The following is a 26,707-nucleotide window of genomic DNA, read 5'->3' on the forward strand; positions in this document are numbered from 1 at the left end:
TTCAAGGATTTTGAAGAGAGCAGGGCTGGCCAGACCAATCAAATTATTACACAGAAAACATAGAGTGATATTTCCCAACCAATCTTAAATCCTGAATGATAGAAAATAAACTCAGCATAGATACCAGGACTAAATTTTGTATATACGCCAGATGCGCGTTTCGTCTACAAAAGACTCATTAGTGAAGTGAAGTCAATACTGAACTAGACTCTCAATTGGTGGTCAGTAAACCACAAATCAAAAGTCAAAAAGCATAAGATTTGAGCTGCCTGCAAACCCACAATACAACTGTAAATCAATAACAGAATTCTGTAACGACTATCAGATGATTAAAATCAAAAGAAACAGCAGCTAAAGCTCAATATATTGTCTACAATGACAGATTTGTGTCCATACAATATTTTAAGCTCTATATCATCCTGAGACTCTCCAAGCTGTGAATAAATTAAACAGAGACATCCTAACTAATTCTTTCAAATTCCTAAATAAACATTGAAGACTTGTTGGTGGCCTTCTGCTGTTGTTTTGTCTATGGTCGGTTGTTGTCCCTTTGACGCATTCACAATTTCCATTCTCAATTTTATCAACAATGAGGATTTTGTTCGGTGTAATACAGCGTTCAATATGGTTTTAAAAAGGCCTCTTGTCAGATGAGGGAGGGGGGCTTTGTTTTCATACGAAAGACAATTGTTTAAATTTATAAAATAATTTAATATGAGTAATGTGTGCCCATAAACAATGGTAACATGTACAATGAACCATTAGAAATACAATCATCCATAAATAAAGTGACAATGAAAACTTTGGCAGATACTACCTAAATATATTATCTATGATTATTAAAGGAGTTAGTTTTCTGGTAAATCATTCAATAATATGAAGTTACAGCTTCCATGATGCAAATACAATATTTTACCAAAAACAAAGATTTCAAATGTAATAATTTTGTTTCTAATCAATGAAAATCTATGAATGAATAGTTATTCCTTCAGTAAAAAAAAGAGGAGCATACATAAAAAATAACAGATGTAAATTTTGATTTGAATGAAAGTATGAGTCTACATTAAACAATGTTCTTATAAACATAGAATTCATTAACAAATTAACTATTGGTAACATACAAACAACTTTAAAATTTGTAAAACAACTTCACAATCCATACCTAAGTGTCAACCGTAACCATGATTATAAACATCATCAATCAATACTAAGAATTTAACAACAAAATAATTCATACCACTGATATATAAGCTAATTTAATATCTTATGTAATCTTTGAGGTATCCATTTAATTGCTTTTTACAATTTAACCTCAGTCTACATAATTAAAAATTCAAAAATAGAATTCAAACCTTACTATAAAGAATAATCTTTTCTTTGAAGTACACAATAAGAAAGATTTAAAAGATCATTGCCCTTATTAAAACACATTACAGCTTTGGTAATCTTCCAACAAATACCCTCCAATAGTCAAGCATATAAACATGAGCACACACAACCTTATAATGAACTGTTGACAAATTTGTTTTGATATAAATATTGTTGATTATAATTTTTGACTAGTACCAGAGGTTAAATAATTTATAATGTATCTAACTGAATGAAGCATTAATGCTTAATTACATGGCAAAAACTATTGCATTAAATATATATATTTTGTACATTTTTATACAATATAAAAACAGGGTAATTGCTGATATCTATTGCTTTATATTGGGTATTTACATAAGCTAACATTTAAAATGCAATGTCATGTTTCATTTATTTAAAATTTGGCTATTTGGTGTTGAACTAATACTTAAAAAAATAATAAATACATAAAAACACATCAAGATTGTCATCTAAATGAATGGAATTCCTTGAATATAAAGACATTTTTGGTCCCTAATTTACAACATAAAATTCCTAGTTATGAAAAGTCATTAATTTCTATGAATTGTTTTGACAAAATCAATATACTTAAATATAAATTAAGTTTTTTTTATTACTTGTATTTAACTTTAAACTTTCATAGTTCATGTGTAAAACCACTTTTTTACCTTTACTGTGGCAAGAATATAACACTTTGGCACCACATAATTTCTTCAAAAACATACATATTAACTTGAATTTACTATGAGTTACATCATATACTGTCACAGATCATTTGATTTTGGACCAATAAATGTTGGACCCTCAGTTTGAGACAGTTAACTGTCCATCAAAATAGACTAATAAATATGCACATAGACATGGTTAAACATTCCAACACATATACTTGCTGATCTATCTTCAGAACAAGTAATTAATTCAAATAAAATAACAACATAAGAGAGGTCCATATACAGTCACATTTAAAATCTTCATTGTATATTCTGAGATGACCCCCTTTAGAAGAGGACAACATAAATTATGTATGCAGCACCAGTATATATCACAGTTATGTAGATCACAGCGGACAATATTCAGAAGACTCTGAACTGATACTGGAAAGTGTGGGGCTACCGCCACGGAGATTTTCTTCTGGGAGATTCTGGAAAACAAGAAAAATCATAATCAAAATATAATTTTAGGCTATTTTACTTTAAAATATTTTCATGTAAAATTTAGCATGTTAAAACATAGCATGTACTTCTCAAATTCTGAAAAGGTTGCAAGATATTGCTTTTATAATCAATATATAGATAGCTTATTACATGTACTTGTTTCTTGTTTTTTTATTTCTTTCCAGAATAATGAACAAACAATTATAGATATTCTTGCTAAAACAAATGTGCAATCAAACAAGAATCCAAAGTTCTGTATATTCAGAAATAATTGTGATGTTTTATTTATGTGAAATCTCACATTCATTATTTCAGTAGCAATTTTTTTTTACAATTTTTGGCAATCGCATAAATTTGATCTTCAAATTAGTCAGGAGTCAAGGTTTTACAATAATGAATGTATGTATGTATCAATTTCATAATTTACAGTACTCAGATATCAAACGCTTGATTTATTGTCAGTTAAACTCAAATATTAAGATAAAACTTGTCTCTCTTTTATTGTTGAACAATTAGGGAAAACACATACATTTTCAAATGTATCGCATATATCAATATCCACTATAATTCTAAAGGTCATGTTTATAAAAACATTTTTTTAATTTTTCCTTTAGGGCATGGATTGTTTACTTTGGGACATGGTTTATCAATAAAATAAAATGTATCAATATTGTGCCCTTTCTATCAATATGGTAGTATTCTAATTTTCTAAATCATTCTCAGCTCAAACAACTCTTATTCTTGTCAACAACACTGTGAGTGAAAAATACACTATTCAAATGGTGAACAGTCCTTTCGTAAATCATCTTCATGTGAAAATGAATACTGTAAGCCAAGTTGTTCAATCAAATGTTTTTTTTTTTAAAGATTTAATACTGATATCCACCCTCAATATCCTCTAATTCAAACTTATATAAGTTTCCAGTTTCATAAAGTCAAACAGAAAAATATAATAAAACATTACATTTAAAATCAAAATTTACACTGATATCGTTTTTGATAGTTTAGTAAATACTTTATATTGATTTTTTGTTTTGAGTACAGTATTCATTTTGACTTCCACACACTCAAATTGCCACACATGTGGAGTATATCATTTCAATCATGTTGTGTGTTGCAGTAAAATATTCAAATTGCCACATGGTATGTAAATTATTTAAATCATGTGACAGTTTGTGGGAGGAAAGAAGATGCTGACCATTCTCCAATTCCCTTCACCAAATTCCAAACTAAAATAAAATAAAAAAACAAATACCAATATCCTAGGAGCTCTACAGAGAAAATAAATAAAATACAGTATGGAATCTGCAATGGTAAAATCTGGAGGGATGGGTTTGTAATAATTCTATTATCTTATTAACCCTCTACTATATCTATGGTAAATACATCAAACCATTTTCTGAACAGTAAACAACATGTTTTCAATTCATATAAAATTTAAGCCTTTATTAATTACCCTACAGAGGTTCTTTTATAATATTATTATATACCCCCTGAAAATGGTTCAATGGTGTCAGAAGCATATTTTAAATTAAAACCAAATGATGTCGTGTATTCCTTACATGCTGTTCTGTTGACGATATATCTCCTTCCTCACCTTGGCAACATGATATACACAGATAATTATACATACAAAGATTTCTTTAAAAGCAGGTTTAAAAATATGTAAATTTAAATTCAAATTTGATGATAAAGGTGATAAAACTTACATTTTATCCTGTTAATTTTATTTTATATATAACAAGATGGCTTTTTGAATTGGGTGGTACGTCTGAATTATATAAAAGTGAGTATGAAAAACTTTTTTTTAAGTGTATCTGAACAACCAACAAACATTTATTCTACCAGATTCATTATCAATCGCAAAAGGAATGTATACAATCAAGTCACAGTAAGACATAGAAACTTTTGATGAAAAGATCAACCAAGCCCAACTTGACTCAATTGGGTTATTTGTCTCTTAGACTTATTGAGTTTTAACATCTTTTTATCATTAAAATATGTTTTCTACATTTGCCATATATACTAACCACTATCTATGCTGCCAAGTTTCTTTTGTAGACTTTCTAATCTCTCTATATAACTGTCTTGTAATGACGGCTGGTCATCGGCTATTCTCACTCTCCGCTGTGACTGTGGACTGTCTCGGTCTCTACTTACAGTTGGTGATGATAATGGTGTCGACAGGATTTTTCTACAAATGCATTTTTATATAAGTAGAAAAAGATTTGAGGAATATCATTCTCGTATCCTTCATGAGTATCATTTTACTCAGTCACATAAACAAGCAATGACCTTTTACTCATCATTTTATTCTCATCTTATTTGTTTATACATGTAGTTGAGCAATTTTTATTTGATTACATTAAAATCCTGCATTAGATAAATTTATAATTTTCCAATTCAGATAAAGGCATTCCATCAGTCAAAAGAAATTCTAAATGGATCAGATTGAGAAATGGTAATTTTTGTATGAAGTACATATTGGACCAGTAACAGTTAATGTTGAAGCTAGTTCCTGTAAGATACTGTACCAATTCTCATTTACATTGTAGGGAAAATTACCATTATTATAGTAAACTTATATTTTAAATAAATGTTTCAACTCTTCTCTTATTTATATAGATATGGAATCATACCTTCTAGCACCAGAGGTTTGTAAAGATGGTGATGATCTATAATCTTTTGACAGGTCACCATTCAGACCTGGTAATGTACCATTGGTGTATGGTGATGTACGACCATTAACTGCATGTGGTGAAGAATGATAAGAGTTATGGTCCTGACCTACAATCGGTGACCCATATGTCTGGCCTAGGGAAGTTGGATGTGGCGAGGATGTAGTACGGAATCTTTGAGATGTTGAAGACAGATATGGTGACATATGATATAGACCATTAATGCTGGTATGTGGTGACGAGGAAGATCTGGCATGAGGAGAATAACTCCTATTGGTTGGCATGTAACCTGCAATAAACATGTAGCAAAAATAAGTTAATTAATATAGATATAATAAAGTCCATGTTTAGCTGCTTGAACCCACTAAAATTACTCAAAAGTAAAATACAATAGAAGATGTAAAGCAGCATTAATAAGTATTTTAAAGAAAATTTCTATGAAAATTTCATTTAAACAAATTCATTGTTTAAGTTATAGCAGATACAAGATGACTACTTTTCTGCAATTTAAAAAGAACAAAACAAAGAGTTTATTTATTAGTATGTAACATCAGACAAAAATAGACTGACAAGAAAAATCAGCCCTATTAGAATAGCCTGGTGTAGTTACTATTGCACCTATATTGTTCCAGCCAATGTACAACAACAAAGGACGGCGTAGGTCAGTGCTGGGAGATTTTTTAACTAACAGAAACTTTTTTTATAATGACTGGATAAATTCACTTAGTACAGAGTGAACATACTAAAATCTAACCTTTAGCAGTATTCATGAAATATCAAGAAATATATCCACTGTCAAATTTCATTCCTTCAATGGTCTCTAACTCATCTTTCAATAAAATGTAACCTCATGTTTAGGTGGGGATGAGTTTACTTCATGCAAACAGATTAACAAACAAATAGATGGTCAAAAGGATACACCAATCACCACATACCACAGTAAACAGTGGTACAGAATATAACCTTTCTCTCACCTTGCTGGGTATCAACAGTACCAGATACTACAGGAGAACCAACTCGTGTTGCTCTCTTCCATTTGTTCACCAGAAACTTCATTCTAAAATACAAAATTTACATAATTCTTTTATTGTTGATTCATTATTATTTGTTGAATACCAATTTTCGTGGGTTTCATGGGTACAGGTGAACCACGAATTCAAATGTTCAACAAATCACATATTTTCAATAAGGTTAATATACAGGGATTGGCAAAACCATGAAATCAAGTATCCACAAAGATACAAGTTTACAGCAATTCACGAAGATACAAGTTTACAACAATCCACCAAAATGTATACACACAAAAATAAATGAATCCACAGTTTTCTAAATGTTTATTAAAGCCATTTTTTTGACAAAACAAAATCATTGAAATAAAAACATTGCATCTGACTTAAGATCTTTTTGGTTTGACATTTGATAATTATTTCATTGATGTATACCCCACATCCTCCTATATACATTTGTTATCATATTTACCAATAAACTCAAAAATATCAAAATCTAATAACTGTGGAAAAAACAAATACATAAGTCAGAAATTCCCAAAGTCTGGAATCTGATGTGCAGTAGTTGTTGTTTGTTGATGTGGTATATAAGTGTAACCCTAATATAGATTTGACCGTTGTTTTCACGTTTTAATGGTTTTTGACACAAATAATTTATTTGGGCCCTTTATAGCTTGTTGTCTGGTGTGAAACAAGGCTCCATGTTGAAGACTGTACTTTGACCTATAATGGTTTACTTCTGTAAATTGTGACTTTGATGGAGAGTTGTCTCATTGGCACTCTAACCACATCTTTTTATATCTACATAAATATCATTACAAACACTGACCTACTAACAGCCACAACTACTCTGGCAGCACTTCTAAATATGGTGTACAATCGACTGTGAGATGTTCGAGGCTGCATGTCTTGAGGGGAGGGGAAAGCCCCCATTCTGGCTATTAATGCTAGAGTAGTTTGTTCACAATCCTGGAAGCCACCCAACAATAACAATAGGTACTTCTTCTGGTATATCAAAGCCTTTCTGTAGCTCTCTGTCCTCAAATATTTACCATACAATCGCTGCATCTGAAAAAAAAAACCCACATATTTGTAAAAATATAGATTCTTTTGTTTAAACCTTGCACTTAAAATCTTAACTTTGCTGCAAGGGAAATAATAAGTGCTTCTTTACTATTTTTTTTCAAAGTGGTATACTTATTTCTTACAATCAACAGTATTAACTAGATTTTCCCAGAGAGGTGGTATATAATGACTGAATTATTCAGGTTATAACTTACTTTATCTTTGTCATGATCTGATAGAACACCAGATGATGGCAATGTAGATCTTCTATCTCGCTCTATTTTTAGATCATGTTGTTGTTGTTCTATTTGTCTCTCAGCATCATTAAGTGAAAGTTGTAGAGAAAGCCTCTCTTTGGCCCATTCTGCTCTGTCTTCTAAATGTTTGTCAGTAAAATGTGAATTGGTCTGGTCCCCATTCTGAAATATTAAATATCACTTTCATCATACATACAGTATTGACAAGTTATAATTATTCAACTATCATGAATTCCAACATTAAATTTTGTTTTGAAGATATTTGAAGATATTCTCAACAATAAAGTTGTCAAACAGGGCATATTATAAATAAGTAAAGTAATAGTTGAGGGGGGATAGGAGGGGTCCTGATCCCGAAATCCCGGGCTTAAAAACAAGAAATCCTGAAGTCCCGAAATTGAATAAAGTAAATAACGGCATCCCGAAATCTGAAAAAAAAAAAGAATTCCTGGATCCCGAAAGGGTCAATCCCGAAATCCCAAGCTTAAAAACACCTGATCCCGGAGTCCAGATAAAGGTCCTATCCCCCCTCATATGTTATTAATTTCATCATTTTATTTTTTAAATTTAAACTTAAAAGGTTATGACTGCAGTCTTTTATGGTTCATATATTGAATTCAAACGTTTTTATTCATTGAATTGTAAATGATTTCCATTGATTACTATTATCAATCTGAGCTACATGGATAACAGAAAAATAAATTATAGGTCAATATGATGTTAAAATAATCTCTAACTTGTACAGCATTTTCTCTCTGCCTGTATCGCCATATATCCTCCTCTAGGCGACCAAGAGTCTTGCGTAGCTCTATTTTCTCCTCAGTTAGTCTGGAGACAAAGTTTGTAAGCTCATTATTATGATGTAATATACGGCCATTTACAGCATTCAGATCTGGTCTGGACATAAGGTTTCTGTCAGTCTGAATATAACAAAAAATACAATTACTTTCTATACTATTTGGACCTTTTGGATTATAGCTCTTCATCTTTTATATAAGATATAGATTTCAAATATTTTGGCCACGAATATCACTGAAGAGACATGTATTGCAAATACGCATCAATTGCAGGAAAATTGGAATCGTTATGTTATTCCACATTTTAATTGGAATTTTTTATTCTTTATTTATCATTGTTTCTTTTATTTGTTATCTGGATTCCAAGACCTTTATCATTAAATGAATAAAATATCTAGAGGTCATTCATATACAGCCATCAACGGCAAGACAAATATTCTTCCAAAATGTCTAGCCATGTTTCACTCTGAGTTAAGACAAGTTGTGGGTAAATTTTACAGACTACCAAAGAATATATAAGATCCGTTTTAATTTGCCATCAATCAAGTATGTGTTTATTGCATGTCTAAAGTACATACCCCAGATTCAAATGTGAGTGGTATCTGTACATGTCGTAGCTCGTTCATCAAATCTTTGACTGAGTTCTGTATAGCACTAGCCTCCTCATTATCATCAGACCTACAAAATTAAAAATATTCTTAATTGAAACTTCCCATCTTTGTTTGTTATAGAACAATTTAAAAGAAACTACTGGTGGATAATATCAACTAACCGTCTTTTTCCTGTGCAGATTTTCTAGATTACACAAACAATGTTATAAGTCACCAATGTGCAAACACAACTTCTTTTTATTATTGAAGAGTTTAGACATAATTTAATTAACATTATAAGTTTCTACCACAAACTATAATGGGTGCAAACACTATGGAAAAAAAATCTTATTCAAATTTGTGAAACAGTTATAAGGTACAAATTAATTATTTTGGTGCCAGAAATTGGTCCAATAGTACATAGACTTACTTTACAAGTTGTCCTATCTTGTCTTGAAACTGTAACATTTGGAATTGTAGACTCTGACATAGACTTTCCAGCTGTGCCTTGTACACTTTCCAGTTCTCTCTCTGTTCTGTAGATTCTACATCACTCTCAGGAGATCCTTCTGTTCTCACAGACATGTCCTATAGATAGAGATAGAGGAACTCAAAAAATAAACAGAGAAATGTCCTATAGATAGAGATAGAGGAACTCAAAAAATAAACAGAGGCATGTCCTGTAGATAGAGATAGAGGAACTCAATCTTAGAATATTTTATAGGAATAGATAAGAATATGGTTAACAAGAATGTGTCCCTTATACATGGATGCCCCACTTGCACTATCATTTTCTATTTTTAATGGACTGTGAAATAGAGGTAAAAACTCTAATTTGGCATTTAAATTAGAAAGATCATATCATAAGGATTATGTGTCCCAAGTTTCAAGATGATTGGACTTCAACTTCATCAAAAACTTTAACCTAAAGTGGGACAGATGGATGGATGAATGGATGCACAGACCAGAAAACATAATGCCACTCTTCTGTGGCAGGTGGGTCATAAAAATTCCAATACCCATGATTGATATTGGGTAAGGGCAATCAATGTATAAGATTTCTTTTATTTTGCTGTTAGAACTGGAAACATGAGCAGATGCACTTCATATATCATTTAACTAGTACTTGAAATTTCATGAAAGGAATTTACCTGAAAGCCCTGTAGAGGCAGTGATTGGTCATATGTGGTGCCTTTTAAGCAGGATTGATTGTATTCATTGCAAGTTGGTAATATACCTCTAGTCCTAATCCTCCAGTTATTTAAGTTTATTCTTTTGTTGGTGACACTGGAGATACCAGCAGTTTTACCAGACTTAGTTAGATGTAAACACAATAGCTTTCCAGTTTTATTATTCAACCTAAACCTTCACTTAGTATAGATGATGATAGGATAAGAGATTAAAATTAAACTAGAGAAAACAAGGTGGTCAGATATAATTGCCAACACTATTGTGGAATGTTTATATTAATTTAAATAAAATCTAAAAGAGTATTTTCCATGAAAAAAATCATTATAATATATATGGAAGTGTTTAACGACCTTGACTGGCTTTTCAGCCCTCGCACGGTCGGCTCGGTGCCCGAAGGCGTTTGGTGAGCTTTAAATGATTTGATGCCATGGGTCAGGAACAAGTAGTGGAGGTCGCAATATGGAGGCCGCCATCTTGGTTTTGGTGAGTAGATTTTGGTTTTTTACTATTTTGGTCTTTATTCTTCACAACGGCTGCTTTCAGGGCCAGTTTGGTCAGCTTGGCAGCCCGCTAACCTCGATGATGGAGTACTGGTAGATGATCTCAGACGTAGTTCAAAAGATGACAGGAAGCGTTATCAGGACCAAAGCCGTGAGGCAGTGAAATGAAGGTCGTATCACCCAACAGCCTAGGATACAACCCTCGGACGTTAATCGGCATGACACTCCCCATAATAGACAATGGTTTTGGAGGCATGTTAACGCGGGTACGCCAACTGCTACGTCTCTCTGTACGGCATGGATTGGTTTCTGTCATCTTAGGTAGTAAGTCGTTGATCATCTAACTGTAAACCCTCATCGAAGATAGCGGGTAAAGGAGAGCTGGCCCAGCACGTCCGTTCAGCTGTAATGACTGAGACGTGACTGATGAATCATTATAATTTTCATTTCCTCTTACTTTATATCATAAATATCTGGTAAACATACCCTTTCAAAAGACTGATTATGTAATGTGCGTAGTTTTTCCTGTTCATAATCCCTCATAATATCCATCTCTTTTTCTTTACTTATGGTCACTTGTTCTTCTAAGTTTAGAATTTTCTGCTTCAATCTCTGCATTTCTAGATCAGCTTCATGCTAAAATGTCAAGATTAAATAAATTGTTATTCGTTGAATACATTCATCATCAAGAAAGTCATATCCTGCAAGTATTGCAATGCTTGCAAGTTTAAAATACTTATTTTTTTTGGCAATTATAGCTATTATTATAAAATGTCTATCTCTTAAATTTCATTACAGGAGAGGAATGAACAGTCCAATTTGGCGTTAAAAGTTTTAGTCCATTTTTTTAATGAAATCTGTTTCATGTTAAAACAATAACTTATCAGAAAATATATTATAGTAATGCTTGGTTTTTCTTTTAATATGTTACACACAAAAAATCAACCAAAAATGATATTTTTCATACCAGTTTCATTTTAAAATCATCTCTTTCTCTTTCTAACTGCCTAGCTGATCGTTTATCTGTTATTTTTTCAGTATCTCTCTGTCTCTCTCTTTCATTTTCTCTTTCCTTCATTATCTTCATGTCATTACGTGTCTGGTCCCTCTCAACTTTGACCCTATTTAACTGGTCTCTTTCATGTTCATAGTGACGGGTAATGTCAAGTTTCTGTAGCTGAAAAAAAATTAAAAAAATTTGAAAGTCAAGATATCAAAGCTAATGCATAGATATGAATATTTGAAATAATTGCAAAAATATATTAGTTAACGGTCATGATAAATAGGATTAAACTTACCAAATTTCAAACAAGAATAAAACTTTTTGCTTTCTCTAAAACTCAAATTTTTCTCAGAACAATCAATTCTGAAGAAGGAAAGATGGTAACTCAAAAGGATAATGGATTAACTAAACTTTACTTGAGGTTTTATTAGAATAGAAAAATTGATTCCTAGTGAGATCTTAAATAGTATGTCCTCCTGTCTTTAAACATCTACATACATCCTGTTCTAAAAAGTTTCTGTATGAAAATTTAGCAAGATTTTAAGTTAAGACCTTTAAATAATTACCTGTGCCTGATCTAATTCATTTTTAAGCTGCCTACATGCTTGTCTTTCATTATCAAGTTCTTCCCTTAATGATGATTTCTCCTCATCTATAGATTTAAACAAATCATTATTTCTTTTCTTCTCTCTATCCAATGACCTCTGTAAGTCTAATACTTTGGCCTTCTCTGTTTCCAATTCCATTTGTATCTCATCAAATATGCCTTTTTCTCTGTCTGAGCTTTCTTGTAAAGAATCTCGCTCATTCTCAAGATTATGTTTCAGTTTCTGGTTCATGTACTTCTCTCTTTCCAGTTCTCTGCAATTGAATTTTTTTTTTTTACAATATCATAAACAACAGTCAAATCAAAGTGAACTTTCTGGATGATAGTTGCAAATGACTAACTAGAATGAAAAAAAAATGTGAATAATTGGTAAGTTTTTTACCATGATGTAGTTTTTTCTTCTCTATATGCAAAATACCTTCCAGAAGTGGAAATAATTAACTGATTTTGTTTACTGAATATTTATAGTAAGAGACACTTTACCTTTCTAGATCAACACATCTAGCCTTTTCCATGTCTATAGTTGTAGCAAGTTGTTGTAATTTGTTCTCGTAGTCTGTGACCATGTTATGGAAGTTTTTTTGTTCCTTATCTAGTTCTTGTTTCAGTGTACTGATTGTTGTCTGGTCTAACTCATATGTATTCTCAGCATGAATACGTCGGTCTCTTTCCATCATTACTTCTTTCTTCAAGGCCTAAAATTTTAATAGCAAAATATAAGCTGTCAAAATTCACAGCATATGTTTTCTGTATTTTGAAGGTAACCATCATTGAATATAAGAGGGAGGCTAGTTAATTGAAATTTATGCCTTTCAATGTATGGCAATTTCTAGCTCGTTTGCCCTGCCCATCCTGTGCAAACTTTTTGATCTATCGTAAATCATTTGTCCTGAAAGGTCAATGTGAAAATATTGAATATTAAACTTGACCTCAAATTTGAGATTAGTAATAAAGTATAAAATTTGAAGATCATTGGGTGTAGTTTTTGCATGGAAACTGTTGGCAGCTTTCCCAATGAATCAACCACTCACTGACCAGGAATATAAAGCAGACAATAAAACAAAAGTGACAATAAGTATGTTCTAGTTACCTCTACAACAGTTTCTGGTTGTGTTGTCTCTGAGTTAACTCTATAATCCTCTAACTGTACTTGTAGATTATTGAACTTGAACCTCTCGGCATCTAATAACTCACTCAAATAATGACTCTTTCCTTTCTCCTCATCTAAAGCACCACTGTAAAATAGAAAAAAAATACTTTTCAGATATTATATAATGGCTCTGAAAAAGTGAAATTTACAAAGGTTTAATTGAAGTATTCTTTTAACTACAGCCTATTTATTTGATTAGGTGCCTAGAAAAACAGGCATTTTTGTGACTTCTTGGCTCTCTTGTTTTATAAAAATTGTGTATTCAAGCTTTTCAAATGGTTCAATTTTACACCCCAATAGTTATAAATACAAAGTACTGCTTATTAGTAATATGATTCTTTAGTCAAGCACATCTCCTCTTTTTTACATTTTGACTGCATTCATTATATTTCAAATATTTAATTGTCAGGGTCACCTAACTGAATACATTGTTCCCAAAAATAAGTGAAAATAATATTTTTTCAGTTGTCAAATAAAATATTTATAATATGTTCTTCTGTTATTTCAGTATATATTTCCAATGACAAAAGTACACAATGAAGATGGTGACAATGTAATACACAAAAAGATATGAAATGTACATAGCATGTGTATTGTTAAGTGCATATAAAGCTTGGAATGGTGATAACATTTTATTTTACATATATTATTGTTATAAAGGTGATAGAAAAACTAATTTAAATATTCATCAAAAGCTTTTAATATTAAAGAAAAACTATCCAAGAAATAAAATTTGGCAGATTTTCATTTTAATCCTTGAAAAGGAGAAATATCACATTGTTAAACAAAGCCAATACGGCCAATATAAGAAGTTTCAAGATTATTTTTTTAGAATGATCAGGACAAGCCCGTGGTCAAAGATATACCAAAATAATTGTATCTGATTCATATCAGGTTTATTCCAGAGATCAGATGGAGGGATGGGGCCCTAAAATTACTATTATCATAGAGTGTGCAGTCTTGTAATAAGAAAGAGGCAGGAGTGTACTACATTTTACAGTTACATAAGTAAGTATTAATTATTAATAAAACAACACAATTTCTATGCAGTGTTAATTTACTACAGTGACTATTGTTATTTTCACATCCTTGGCAGCATTTCAAAATTTTACTCCATAAAATTTTACAATTTTTACTCATATCAATTAAAGATTTTAAACATCACTCATTGAAGAAACCAGTTGATAGATGTGAAAATAAATAAATGAATAGGCATATGACACAAATATACTAGACTAACACAAAGCATACACACAGTAACTTACACCAAAGAATCCCACATTTCCCTGTAGAAAGTAAAATTACCATTCATACAATTATTATATACAAATGTTTATCTTAGTGCTTGGTAAAGAATGCAATAAAAAATTACATAATAAAACAAAACATTCTACCTAATAGTCTTTAAGATATATACATCAGCAATCCTGTGCTAGGAAATGTAATCCTTTATATATTCCAAAACAATGAAACCAAAGCTCACAAACTTAAACCACATAATTCATCAAACCGCAACAAATCTCTTCTAAAAACAGTTTGTACTTATTTCTTTTGGTTACCAAATAAGATGTAAATAAATAGAACTTTCATTTACTTGAATAAGAATTTCTTAACTTGATTCATTTTGGATTTTTCTTAATAAAAATTATGAAAGTACAAAACCATAAGTTTGATATGTACAATTAGCATCCTGTATATAAATCTTTTTCATGAAAAACAAAGATTTAAAGTATAAAACAAAGTCCAAAGACAAATAGGTCACCTAAAACTTGTCAAAATGTGCAGACATTGCAGTTTGATGAAAAGAAATAACATACAGATATTCAAATAATAAAAGCACATGACACAACATCTGAGAGTACTTACGATACGGAAACAAATCTACTTTGTTCTCTCTCAAGTGCATCTTTCAGTTTGGAGATCTGATTCTGTAGATTGGAAGTTTCTGTCTGAAGATCAAGATTATGATTCTTCTCTCTGGACAAAAGGGTAGATAACTCACTATTTCTTTCACATTCCATATCATAACGAGATCTGACATCATCTTGAAGTATTTTTTCTTGCTGTAACTTGTATTCTAACAGTTGTGCTGAAATTCAATAGAGACAGAGGAAATATTACCATCATTAATAAATTTCTACTATTTTGCTTGTTATGAGATAGCTTCAAAATCATATTTGACTTGACTTGTCAGATCAAATATTCAGTATGTCTATTTCTATTTGTATAGCTTTCTTGGCTTTTTGTCCCTAGATTATCTTAGAAAATAAATATTTCAATTTATCAACAATTTTTTAAAATATTACAAACTGCAGTGTTGAAAATGAGCTTACAAAAAAAGGCAGAAGATACTGAATAGACATACAAAAATTAAAAAACTTACAATTGCAAAAAACAAAAGACTAAAAAAAGACAAACAAATCCATGAAACACTACATACAAAACTAAAGATTAAGCAACATGGACCCTACCAAAACTGGTTCATTTAGTGTGAAATTTATTGTTGTTCTATTCAAAGATCTACAAAGAATTGTTAAATATGAAATCAATATTGCTCAGGAAAACAGATTTTTTAATTTTTTAACAGTTGATAATTATCGAAAAAATAATATACTGGTATACATGATTTTGCTGTAGTAACACCTTACTGCAGTATTAACCTGATACACATTTCCTTTATTCAATACAAATGTCACCTTTTACTTTCTTATTGTATAGGGAGAAACAAATTTCAAACACTTCTATAAAATATAATTCTTCACACTATGAAATAAGAAATGAATTACCTTGTCTTTTAGATTGTCTTTCTTTCTTTGTGGTTTGATCTTCTAAAGTACTGAGCTGTTCTGACATTTTCTCTCGTTCTTCCTGATGTTTCATCATTGAGATGTTGGTATGAGCTCTTAGATCTCTGATTTCAGCTAACATTGACTGACGATCAGCATTGAAAATCTGTCCTAATGAAGATTTCTGGTGTTCTTCCTGTGTAAATTAATTATCTTTGTTTTACTGTAACCAACTTGATTATAAATATTTGTTTGGAAAGAAGACAATCATTACAAGATACTGGTTATGACTCTATAAATTTTTCTGTTTTCTTGATTTGGTTTTGTCTGCATATTTTTCTATCAATAATTATGCAAAAAAGACTTGAAAATTGGTAATTTTTTCTTTAAGGCAAGCTTACATCACTTAGGGTTAGGAGTAAAGACTGTTCAGCCCAGTAAAAAATATGTGTGCAAGTAGGATGAAGTGTCTTCCTATAGACTGTTTTCTTGAGAACTAGTTATTACAAATTTGATTCGACCTATTGGTCTTATTTATTCATATCACATTGACACGTTCTTGTCCTTATATGCATCAGCTAACCTATCAGCATTTACATATACATGTAACTATCTTAATTACCTGGTTTCTGATTTTCTGTTCCAAATTCTGTATATCAGAGAGATCTGCTGTTGGATGAGACAAAACATGTGACCTTAATTCAGCCAATAAGGTGTCTCTTTCTTTGGCAAATACATAACTTATGGCCTGTAGAAGTTCACCTCTCCAATCAGATACATCAGGACCCTAAAAATCAACATTCAATATCATAATTCATTTATGTAAAGGGTAAAAACAAATTACACTAGGAAACATAAAAATTCAGAACACAAATATTCTTTTTAAATAACTAGCTTAGAACTGATAGTGTGCTATTATATGTTGTTACTATTTTTTTCTGAGAAAATAATCCCCTTATTCTAATTGTATCTATATAATTAGAAATGCAGTGAACATAGAATAAGTTACATGTCATTTTCATAAATTTACCTTCTAAGTTTTTTTTAACTTTAAAATAACAAAATATGCTAGGGTGGACTACATATATTGATTAAAAATAATCACATTAAGGGGATTGAAAGCAATTTGACATATTCAACAAACATATTACAACACAAATTCCAACATAAAGTTAATATCAACAAAATGATCTGGTTTTTAAAAAGCAACAGTGTACACCAGACATATACATATTGGTGTAGTACAAAACATTAGTGATGACAAGTTTCAAGGTATGGTGGCTCTAGTGAAAAGATATTCTAATGACACAAAACACATTTAATGACTCACAAAGTAATGATAATCTCTATCTAAAGGTTCTTGGTAATGTCTATGCTATTTAAGGAAAAATAACAGAGTATAAACATTATACAAATATATTGAATTCCAAAGGGAGCAACTTGAGTTTAATTGTACAAAGTAATCTTCTTGTTTCAGGACATCTTTAGACAAAATCAATTGATCAAAGACTAAAATGGCTGAGTGGCAATATTTGAGCCAAACCAATGTAGAATATTACCCATTTTACTTGAAGGTTGTAAATTTGCTTATATAACTAAGTTTTAAAGTCCTGATAAATGTGAAAAAATTCTTCAAACATCAGGTGCACAACTTCAACATAGATGCAATTTTCCTGAGATGATTCAGGGATATGGATTGAAGTCTGCAGGCAGAGTTGATTATAAAACTAAGTTCCCACTTGTCTTTGCCTGCCCTCACTCATCCCACTATAAGCTGGTTTTGGACTTCGAAGAATATTGTATATGAGATGATCTTTTACTTTGTGGTTATGACAAATTCTTATACAAGAATTCAGAAATTTTGAATTTTGTTGAATATTTAAACCTTCACCACTGAAGTCAATGAAAATAAGTACTTCATGACTAATAATGAATCCACAGCATGTAATACAAATATTGTGAGAATGCAATAAATTTTACCTTCTCAAGTCCTCTGAGTTTATGTGTTTGTGCCAGGAGATCTTTGAGTGATTGTATAGCGGACAGTAAGCTTTGTTTCTCACTCTCCCATGATGTTTTCAATGATTCTACATCAACCTCTTTATCAATCTGAGTTGGTGACATGTGACGATTCAGGAACTGTAACTCTGATATACTTAACATCTGTACACCTTCTCTATGGAGGCGATTCATTAACATCTGGAATAAGATTACATATATACTTTTCATTAATTTCATATTCTGACAAATTTTTTATTAAGTACACAAGCTAGAACTTTAATGAGGTCAGTAAACAACACTAAGGATTCTCCTCAACTTTTCAAATTGATTGTTGGCACCTTTATGTCAGCAAATACATTATATAAGACTGATTGATTGATTGAATGTTGGTTGCTTAATAACCAGTGGCAACAAAAGTATTAAGCTGTTCAATAGTTTCATTGAAATCCTTTTAATAATTTGTGTGGAAGAGCAGGTAAATGAATACAAAGTATAACTAATAAATTGAAGGACACACCAATCACTATTTACTCCCACTTCAGTAACCAGGAGTAAAATAAAGCCCAAGCAAATAAAATTGATTCTAATTGAATCACCTGTAATTTAGATGACAAATTTTCATCAGTTGTCATTTCAGTGCTGGATACACCAGTACTACCATCTGTGTTGTCTGTACCACTGGCGCCCTCTGGTTGTCTCTGTAATGATTTCAGCAAACGAGTGTCAAGCTTTTCTGATAAGGAGATTTCAGACTGCAGACGACGTCCAGCTTCCATTGTCATTGTGTCACTCAGAACTGAAATACAGACAATCATCAGTTGAAGAAGACACATAAAATCACCAAAAAATTGAGTAACGAAACGTTTCATCTTTCCCCATTTCATTGTTTGTTTACTTGTATCCCTACATATATTAAATTGTGGAGTTTACCTTAACAAGATATGTCAAAAAATAACAAATCATCATTCTTTTATAACTTAAAAGATTATGAATGACCACCTTTAGATCATAAGTCCTCAAACATTTCCTTAGTTTTAAATCCTTACACAAAATCCAATCATGCCCACAAGGAATGCGGTAAAAGTGAACTCATTTAAATACAGACCTTGCAATGTATAAATTACCTTTATTTCTGTTAAGTAACATCTATACTTAATTCCAATACTTTGAAAATATGATTAATTTATTCTGTAACTATTATTTTAAATATTCCCAACCATTTTTCAAGATGACCACCATTTCAGTAGAAACATGTGCATGTTCCGAATACAGTTCACTGATTATCAACTCTGAAAAGTGTTCACCTCATATTTCTAACTTTCCCAGAGGGCTTCAGATATGAAAATGGAATAAGATAAGAAAATATTTAATTGAGTCAACTTTTCGATGATTTCAGCACTATTAGGGCTATTCCAGAAAAAAATGTATTGGGGGGGGGGGGTTGGGTTGGAAGGCAGTTTTTGTCAGCACCCCCCACCAAACAATTGTCATTGAGAATTATAGTGCATTATAGTGTGAAAAGTAACTCTGATACCAATCACCCATGTATTATTAATACAATGTGCCTTCCAACCCCCCCATACATTTTGTTCTGGAAAAGCCCTTTGCAAAATCATGGGGGCTAGTTTTTAATTAAAATGTTTGATTTCTTATTGATTAAGTAACTTACCTGGTTCCTGTAGTCTGGCTATTTCTATTTCCTGTTGATGTTTAGCCATCAGTCTGTCTATCTCATGATCATGTTCTCTCTCCATCTCCCTCTTTACTTCTCCTGTTTTCTTCTCCAACTCTGTTTTATGAAGTTGTTTGAGATATTCAATCTCGTCTTCATACTTGATTCGTAACTGTGCCAGATTAGTCTCAGAGTCCTGACGAGTTCTGTCCTGCATGGTTTGGATATGTTTATGGTGCTGCTGAGATAGCTCCTCTCTTAACTCCATAACTTTCTACATTGATAAAACATATATGTGAAAGTCATCTATAATCCTAAAGCTCACATCATTACCATGTATATAGAACAAAAGGAACCAAATACTGCATTAGACCCAAAATGTCTTTAAAGTCAAAATTAACCATAAGTTGACAATGCAAAGACACATACAATTTTATGAATAAAATATTTACAAGCATTCTGAGAGTATTGCATGGCAATGTAGTCCCCTACCGGTGAAAAATTCATTGTACTGGAACAAAATTCTAACTTGATCAATAACTTCAATTGCATGGTGTCAACTATATAACAAATAACAAATATTAAATAAATATCTTCAAACATGAAGAAAAAGAGTGGAAAACTGATCATTTAAGTGGATTTTTTATGTCCAATATTTGTGAACAGAATTTGACACACTAACAGAAGAAAATTAAAATTAACATTACAGTGGTCGACAAAGCTTTAATTGTGTTAACTTACTCTAACATAATCTTTAGCAGACATGGATACTGTGGTACGGAACAAGTCAAGTTCTGACAATGCTGTCTTAAGATCTTTCCTAAGCTCTTGGATTTCCTTCATCAGTTCCAGTCTGTCCATACCTTCTAATTCATCATCAGATTCTAGATGTTCTGATCTGTATGGATCTCTCTGTAAATAAAGTTTTACATAACTTCATAAGACAAAAGTCAAGTCAATATAAGCATTGTAATCTCAATTTTGAAATATATGCACATTTTCCTCCTTTTAAAAAATCCTTTGTTTTTTTAATTTCTTTGTTGGTACTAAACATTCTGTAACATTTTGAACATAAATACCTAATTTCAATGCTTTAATATCTTGCATTGTTATGAAATTCTACTGTTAATTTGGCATATATTCACTGCTTTACAAATCTCTATTCCAGTGCATAAACTAAGTTTTTTCAAGTTTTGTAAATGCATGCATTTATTATTGTAAATCCTTGACCTAAATAAATTGTGAAATTTAATTAACTTTATTGCAATAATGTTTTGAAAGGAAATCATTACAGAAATTATGGATGTAAGTTCTTATCATTTTGAACCAGATACTGACATATTTTTGGCGTTAATAAAAACATGGCAATAATCTCAGAATTTACAGTATTTAGGTTCGGTTAATTTATGCCTTTTTAGGTCTTTATCAATAATGAAATTGCACCTACCTCTATGCTAGTTTCTCTACTTCTCCATCCTCCTTCTCTTTGCATTTCATTTAAAGCTGTTTTAGCGATGTGTAACTCTTGTCTCAGATTATCCAATTGACCCTGGGTAGCAGCCTCAATCTCATCTTGGTCATGTGATATATGACCTCTAGCCTGTTCCAATTCTATCATCTTGACCTCTAGCTGCTGTGATTTGTCCTGAAGATTAGCCTTAACAGATTCTAGCTCACCATGCATCTCCATCATGATACTTTCATTCTCCTGAAACAAAGTTTACAAAATAGATTATGATAAAGTATGGCTATTCAAAGTCATTAACCTTCATAATTTTCTCCATAAATGTTATTGTAAAAAGAAATAGAAATGGCTGGACTCAAGATCAGCCATGAAACTTCAGGAATATTCACAACTACCAAAAGGTGTGTTGTGTTAAAGTCATGGTCAAAAACCTCTTTCAATTAAGCCATCCCTGTTCATATGTACAATAACCGTTCCCACTCTATAACTTTAATACTCTTGGGATAAAATTTGAGCATTATTATTTTAATCTCTAAAAGGATGTGTGCTGCTCTGAGAGCTATCTGTACAGATTATGTCTGAATTTCTGACCTATTGTAACTTACCTGTAACTGAACTTGAAGTTTTGTAACAGCTGAGACAGCATCTCCCCCACCACTGTCAGGACCTGTCTGGAGTTGTCTAACTTGGTGCTGCAGATTCTCAATCACTCTAACTTTTTCCATCCTGTCATTCTCCACCGCCAGTGTAACTTGTTGAAGTTCCTGTCTCAGTTCTTTAATAGTTCTGTCCTTGTCAGTAAGCATTTCCTGTATGTCTAACTTAAGTTTGGTGTATTCCTGGTCTTTCTGTTCTACGATGTGTAGTTGCTGCTCACTAAGTTCAACAGCTTCCTTTAGTCTTTGTTTCACATTAGTCATTTGTTCAAGCTTTTCTTCAGAGTTTTTCAATTTTGAAAATGTGGCTGACAATTCTCGCGATGTCTGCTCTAATTTCTCTTGTTTCTCTTGTAATTGGGCAAAGACGTCATCTCCTGCATCAAAAGATCCTGCTTTCTGTAACTCTACTTGCATCTTATTTTCTTGGTCTTTCAACTTATTTCTCAGCATTGAACATTCTTCTTCTAAATCTTGTATCAAATTGTCTTTCTCCCTTAACTCAGTCTCAATATTCTCCAATGAAGCAGCAGTTTGAAGTTCATATTCTTGCTGTTTCAATTTTTCTCGAAGTCTGGAACAATCCTCCTCAAGATCTTGGATCTGGTTTTCTTTCTCATTTAAATCAGATTCATATTGGTCTAGTTTATCTTTTATATTTGCATATTCATCTATTTTACTTTCAAAGCTGACAAGCTGACTTTGTAATGAATTAACTTCTTCAGATTTGGCGTGAAGGATGTTTTCTTCCTCAGCTTTGACAGAAGCCAAATGGTGCTGAACATTCTCCATATCTACCTTTAACTGTTCTATCACCTCATCTTTAGTACGTAACTGATCATCTCTGATTTCAATCTTAGCTGCTAGGTCAGATATCTTCTCTTCCTTCTCTAGTAACACTACATCATGTTCCTCAATACGAGAACCTGAGTCATAGTTATCCTTAAAATACGATAATTCTTCTCTCAATCTAGTAATCTCTAAATCTCTAGCTTCTAGCTGTCTAGCTGTTTCAGGAACACCTTGTACACCAGTAACAACTTCAGCTGTAATGCCTTCTTCCTCTACAATTCTCATTGGAGCTTGTGTATTCACAGCAAACATCAACTGTTGACTTTCTATACCCACTCCTGGCTGTCTCTGTGTGGTTAGACTGGGTATAGATTCTGCCTCCAGCTGTCGTGTCTTAACCTCCTGTTCAGAACTGTGTTGTAGTACAGCTAACTCCATCTGAAGAGCTTGAATGGCGTCTTCCTTAACATCCATGTCCTCTTGGGTGTAGGCCATGTGTAATTGATGTTGTAATAATTGAGACTGACATTTCAATGCTTCAATCTTCTCATCTTTTTCATTCATTACTTTAGCAACATCTTCTGGTCTCATACTTTTTCTCAGTTTGTTTATTTCCTCTGTCAGAATATTGACCCCCTCTTGATTGTCAGCTGATTTCAGTTTTTGTCTGAGAGCACCAATTTGTTCATGTGAGATTCTTAGTTCCTCAGTACGATCTTCACGGACCTGTACTCTTAGAGCACCAAGTTCTTCTTTCAGTTTTGTGATTTCTTTCTTGTTCTTTAACATCTGGTCATCACTTTCAGCATATGAATCTAGTTTTTCTTTCAATTCTGCAATGTCCTTCTTTAATTTTTGAATTTCTTCGTCTCTATCTCTTAGAAGAATATTTGGTCCAAGCATACCAGCTTCCTCCAATTTCCTTTGCAGATTTTCTGCTATTTTTAAATGTTCACTAGTTGCATCTAGTTCGTCTTGCATTTTAGCCATTTTGGTTTCTTTCTGAACAGATTCTTCCTTTATTTGAGCAATTTCTGCCTCCTTTTCTTCTAATAACTTTTTAGTCCCTTGGTCCTCAGATCCTAAAGCTTGAAGTTTTTGGTTTTCATTTTCCAATTCTACAATTTTATTCTGTAATTCTTTCATTTCTTCTAAAGTAGCTTCCTGTCAAACAAATGATAATAATTACTATCATGGTGTTATGCAATAGCCTAACAAACAATTGCCCATTATTGCTTGCAATTAAGAATTGAATGCTTCTTTTTGTAAATTTATTGGGGTGTAAAAGCGTTGACCGAAGTACATTTTGTATGAAGCGCGGAAGCACTTCATTCTAAAAATGTGCGCACGGTAAACGCTTTTACAACCCTATGAAGTTACAAAAAGAAGCATTCAATACTTATAATTACATTTTTTAGCTAGGATTATAAAAACACGATTTTCATGAAGTTTAATTTTTAAATTCACCTGTGCACTTTATTGTGGGACCTCGTGTCATCATGAATGAAATGTTATTGTCTCGTGCAATTGCTTCCGGAATAACATGTGATGTGCAATTAGTCAATCAGAATAACGTATTATAATGAAACATACATCTAATGTAATTATTATAAGTTTGAATTAAGTAAAACAAATATCAATGCAAAGTTAACAAAACACAAATATAGTATTCTAGCATCTAAAATCGTTTTTCTGAATATAAATAATATCAAACAGGAATGAACAGTCCACACAAAAAATGTTCTTCAAATGATTTCTTGTTATAGTTTGTCAAAAGGAATATGTTTATAGGATAAATTTCAGAAATCAAACACAACTGAACATTTTCATTCAGCATTGAATAAAATTACTATAAAAATTCTTAAAATGTGGCACAAAAATAACATTTGACATCATCTCCCATCAGGACTGCTTAAGTTAGTATCTAACTGTTTAAATAAACCTCTGATAAATAAAATGTTCACAAAAATTTACCTGTTGTTCTACCTTTTCATTTAACATATACATCTCTTCAGCTTTCTCCTCTATAACATTATCTTTTTCTGCTAAATCCCTCCTCATTCTGGCTAAGTCTAGTTCCAACTTTACCTGAATCAGAACATTTTTATGATTAGATTTTAAAAACAATATGACAATTTAGTTTATAATTGACAGGTTAAGGATATGTTTGTTCTTGTTATTTCCTTATTTTCATCAGCAGTACAGCAGGTACACAAGAAGTTTTTCAATGCTTTTTTCTTCTGCTGGTCAAATTTTGATATACAAAGTATAATTATAGTTCTTAGGGATGCTGAAAATCCCCCAAAAAGAACTTGAATAAAAGAAATCATTATTATGAAAATATTTGCAGACCTGCAAAACTCTTCATGCCATTCCTGTAGCAGTGATAATTTGAGGTAAAGCTTATCTATTGTATAATTGTACTGTTGTACTTGTTTTGTATATATGTATAAACACACATATGTACCATAATCTGTCTGATACAAATAGTTTTCATCAATCATTCTATTTGTAAAGAGATCTGCCTATCTACAGTTTATGCATACCACAGATTCATCATCAGTAGGTTTTTGTGTCAGTTCCTGAGTCAACAGATCTATTTCTCTTTCCTTATCTTCTATTTCCTTAACTTTTTCTTCCAACATAGCTTGAACCATGTCATAATCTTCCTGAAACTTTGTCTGTAAGAATTGAGCATATTAAATTCAAATTATACATTTTTACAAAGAGTGCAGATGGTTGTGGATTCTATTTCCAGCAAACATTCTAAATACTGTCAAAAGGGTATTGACTTATTCTTCTTTAAGCATTCAACTTTTAGGATTTTTAGAAAAGACTGGAATTCAATGCACCTAATCCCCTATTCCCAAAAAGAATTAATAAGATCATCCACAAGTATATATTTTGAAAAGTGATAAACTTTTACAAAAATTTGGTTTTAGAGCTCTTTTAATATTTTTATTTTCATTTTCAATTCTGATGTAAAAGAAATTCTGCATTTCTAATGAAATATCCTACCTGGAAATCATGCAAGCTTTCCACTTCATTATTTAATCCTTCTACTTGTATATTTAACTGGTCAATGTAGGTCTCTTTCTCTTGTAAAACATCATTCAGAAGAACAGCATCCTCAGTCTGTAACAAAATGAACATATTTATCAAGAGAAGAAAAGTTAATGACAAGAAATTGAAAAATTGTATTGTGTCAAAACAATTATGTTTAACAAGGAAAATAATACAAAAATCATGTGATGGTATGTAACTCAATTTTAAATTTCTCCACTTATTATACTTCCTGATGCTATAAAAATCAAAATGAAATATATAATAATTATGTGCATGCCATGATGCTCAAAGTTCATATTTTTAGAACAAGAGTAGTTATGGAATGAAAAATCTAAAAAATTCTGTGACATTCATATAAATTTCATTATGTTCCATTTTACATTTACCTCCCTTGCATATAAGGAAACAGGGGCATTATTAATACACATACCTTTGGTGGAGGTTCTACTTTGACTTCTAGCTCTGTTTTTAGAGCTGTTATCTGTTCCTCCCTCTGTGTGAGACTACCCTTCAGCTGTTCTACTTCCTGTTGCAGATTACCAATCTGATCAATTTGATTGGCTACAGAATCATCTATCTCCTGCTGAAGACTTGTCTGTAAAAATATAGAGTTTGTTAAAAAAGAGATTTGTGAGCCAGTCAAGGGTGTTAAAAAACTTCAATTGCAGTTATATTTTATACACCACACCTAGTCTGTAGAAAGAGTTGTCTAAGGCTCCTGATTATTATTAACTGTACATATGCAAACTAAAAATACATTCAACATGGTTACTTAATTATCTTTTATTTCATACTAAGATCATGTGTAAGTTTCATAAGAAGTATATTTTATTGCATGTAAATACAATGCTAAATTATCAGATATATCTATTGTCTACCACTTCTTATTATTATCCTGT

At 31.6% G+C, this 26,707-nt stretch overlaps 1 protein-coding gene across 6 annotated transcripts in view; it reads right to left on the reverse strand.

Moving 5' to 3' along the window:
- Positions 1-671: 671 nt before the first annotated feature.
- Positions 672-26,707, reverse strand: part of LOC134706584 (A-kinase anchor protein 9-like) — a 129,280-nt gene continuing 103,244 nt past the window's right edge. For 3 of the 6 annotated variants that reach the window (XM_063565645.1, XM_063565643.1, XM_063565642.1), the window contains 29 exons: positions 26,239-26,403; positions 25,761-25,877; positions 25,289-25,423; positions 24,717-24,830; positions 21,900-23,906; positions 21,277-21,537; positions 20,571-20,741; positions 19,827-20,103; positions 18,754-18,953; positions 18,137-18,355; positions 16,779-16,943; positions 16,157-16,352; positions 15,237-15,459; positions 14,636-14,656; positions 13,311-13,455; positions 12,704-12,915; positions 12,180-12,474; positions 11,578-11,787; positions 11,097-11,246; positions 9,350-9,507; positions 8,908-9,007; positions 8,270-8,452; positions 7,491-7,694; positions 7,040-7,278; positions 6,178-6,260; positions 5,165-5,492; positions 4,556-4,719; positions 4,088-4,122; positions 672-2,512 (listed from right to left, as the gene is read on the reverse strand). In XM_063565645.1, coding sequence (XP_063421715.1) covers positions 2,429-2,512; positions 4,088-4,122; positions 4,556-4,719; positions 5,165-5,492; positions 6,178-6,260; positions 7,040-7,278; positions 7,491-7,694; positions 8,270-8,452; positions 8,908-9,007; positions 9,350-9,507; positions 11,097-11,246; positions 11,578-11,787; positions 12,180-12,474; positions 12,704-12,915; positions 13,311-13,455; positions 14,636-14,656; positions 15,237-15,459; positions 16,157-16,352; positions 16,779-16,943; positions 18,137-18,355; positions 18,754-18,953; positions 19,827-20,103; positions 20,571-20,741; positions 21,277-21,537; positions 21,900-23,906; positions 24,717-24,830; positions 25,289-25,423; positions 25,761-25,877; positions 26,239-26,403 — 6,861 coding nt within the window. In that variant the 3' untranslated portion in view covers positions 672-2,428. The remainder of the gene's footprint in view (positions 2,513-4,087; positions 4,123-4,555; positions 4,720-5,164; positions 5,493-6,177; positions 6,261-7,039; positions 7,279-7,490; positions 7,695-8,269; positions 8,453-8,907; positions 9,008-9,349; positions 9,508-11,096; positions 11,247-11,577; positions 11,788-12,179; positions 12,475-12,703; positions 12,916-13,310; positions 13,456-14,635; positions 14,657-15,236; positions 15,460-16,156; positions 16,353-16,778; positions 16,944-18,136; positions 18,356-18,753; positions 18,954-19,826; positions 20,104-20,570; positions 20,742-21,276; positions 21,538-21,899; positions 23,907-24,716; positions 24,831-25,288; positions 25,424-25,760; positions 25,878-26,238; positions 26,404-26,707) is intronic. The other 3 variants (XM_063565647.1, XM_063565644.1, XM_063565646.1) reach the window with 3 other exon arrangements.

This window comes from Mytilus trossulus, chromosome 2 (assembly GCF_036588685.1).
Source record: "Mytilus trossulus isolate FHL-02 chromosome 2, PNRI_Mtr1.1.1.hap1, whole genome shotgun sequence".
Taxonomy (NCBI): domain Eukaryota; kingdom Metazoa; phylum Mollusca; class Bivalvia; order Mytilida; family Mytilidae; genus Mytilus; species Mytilus trossulus.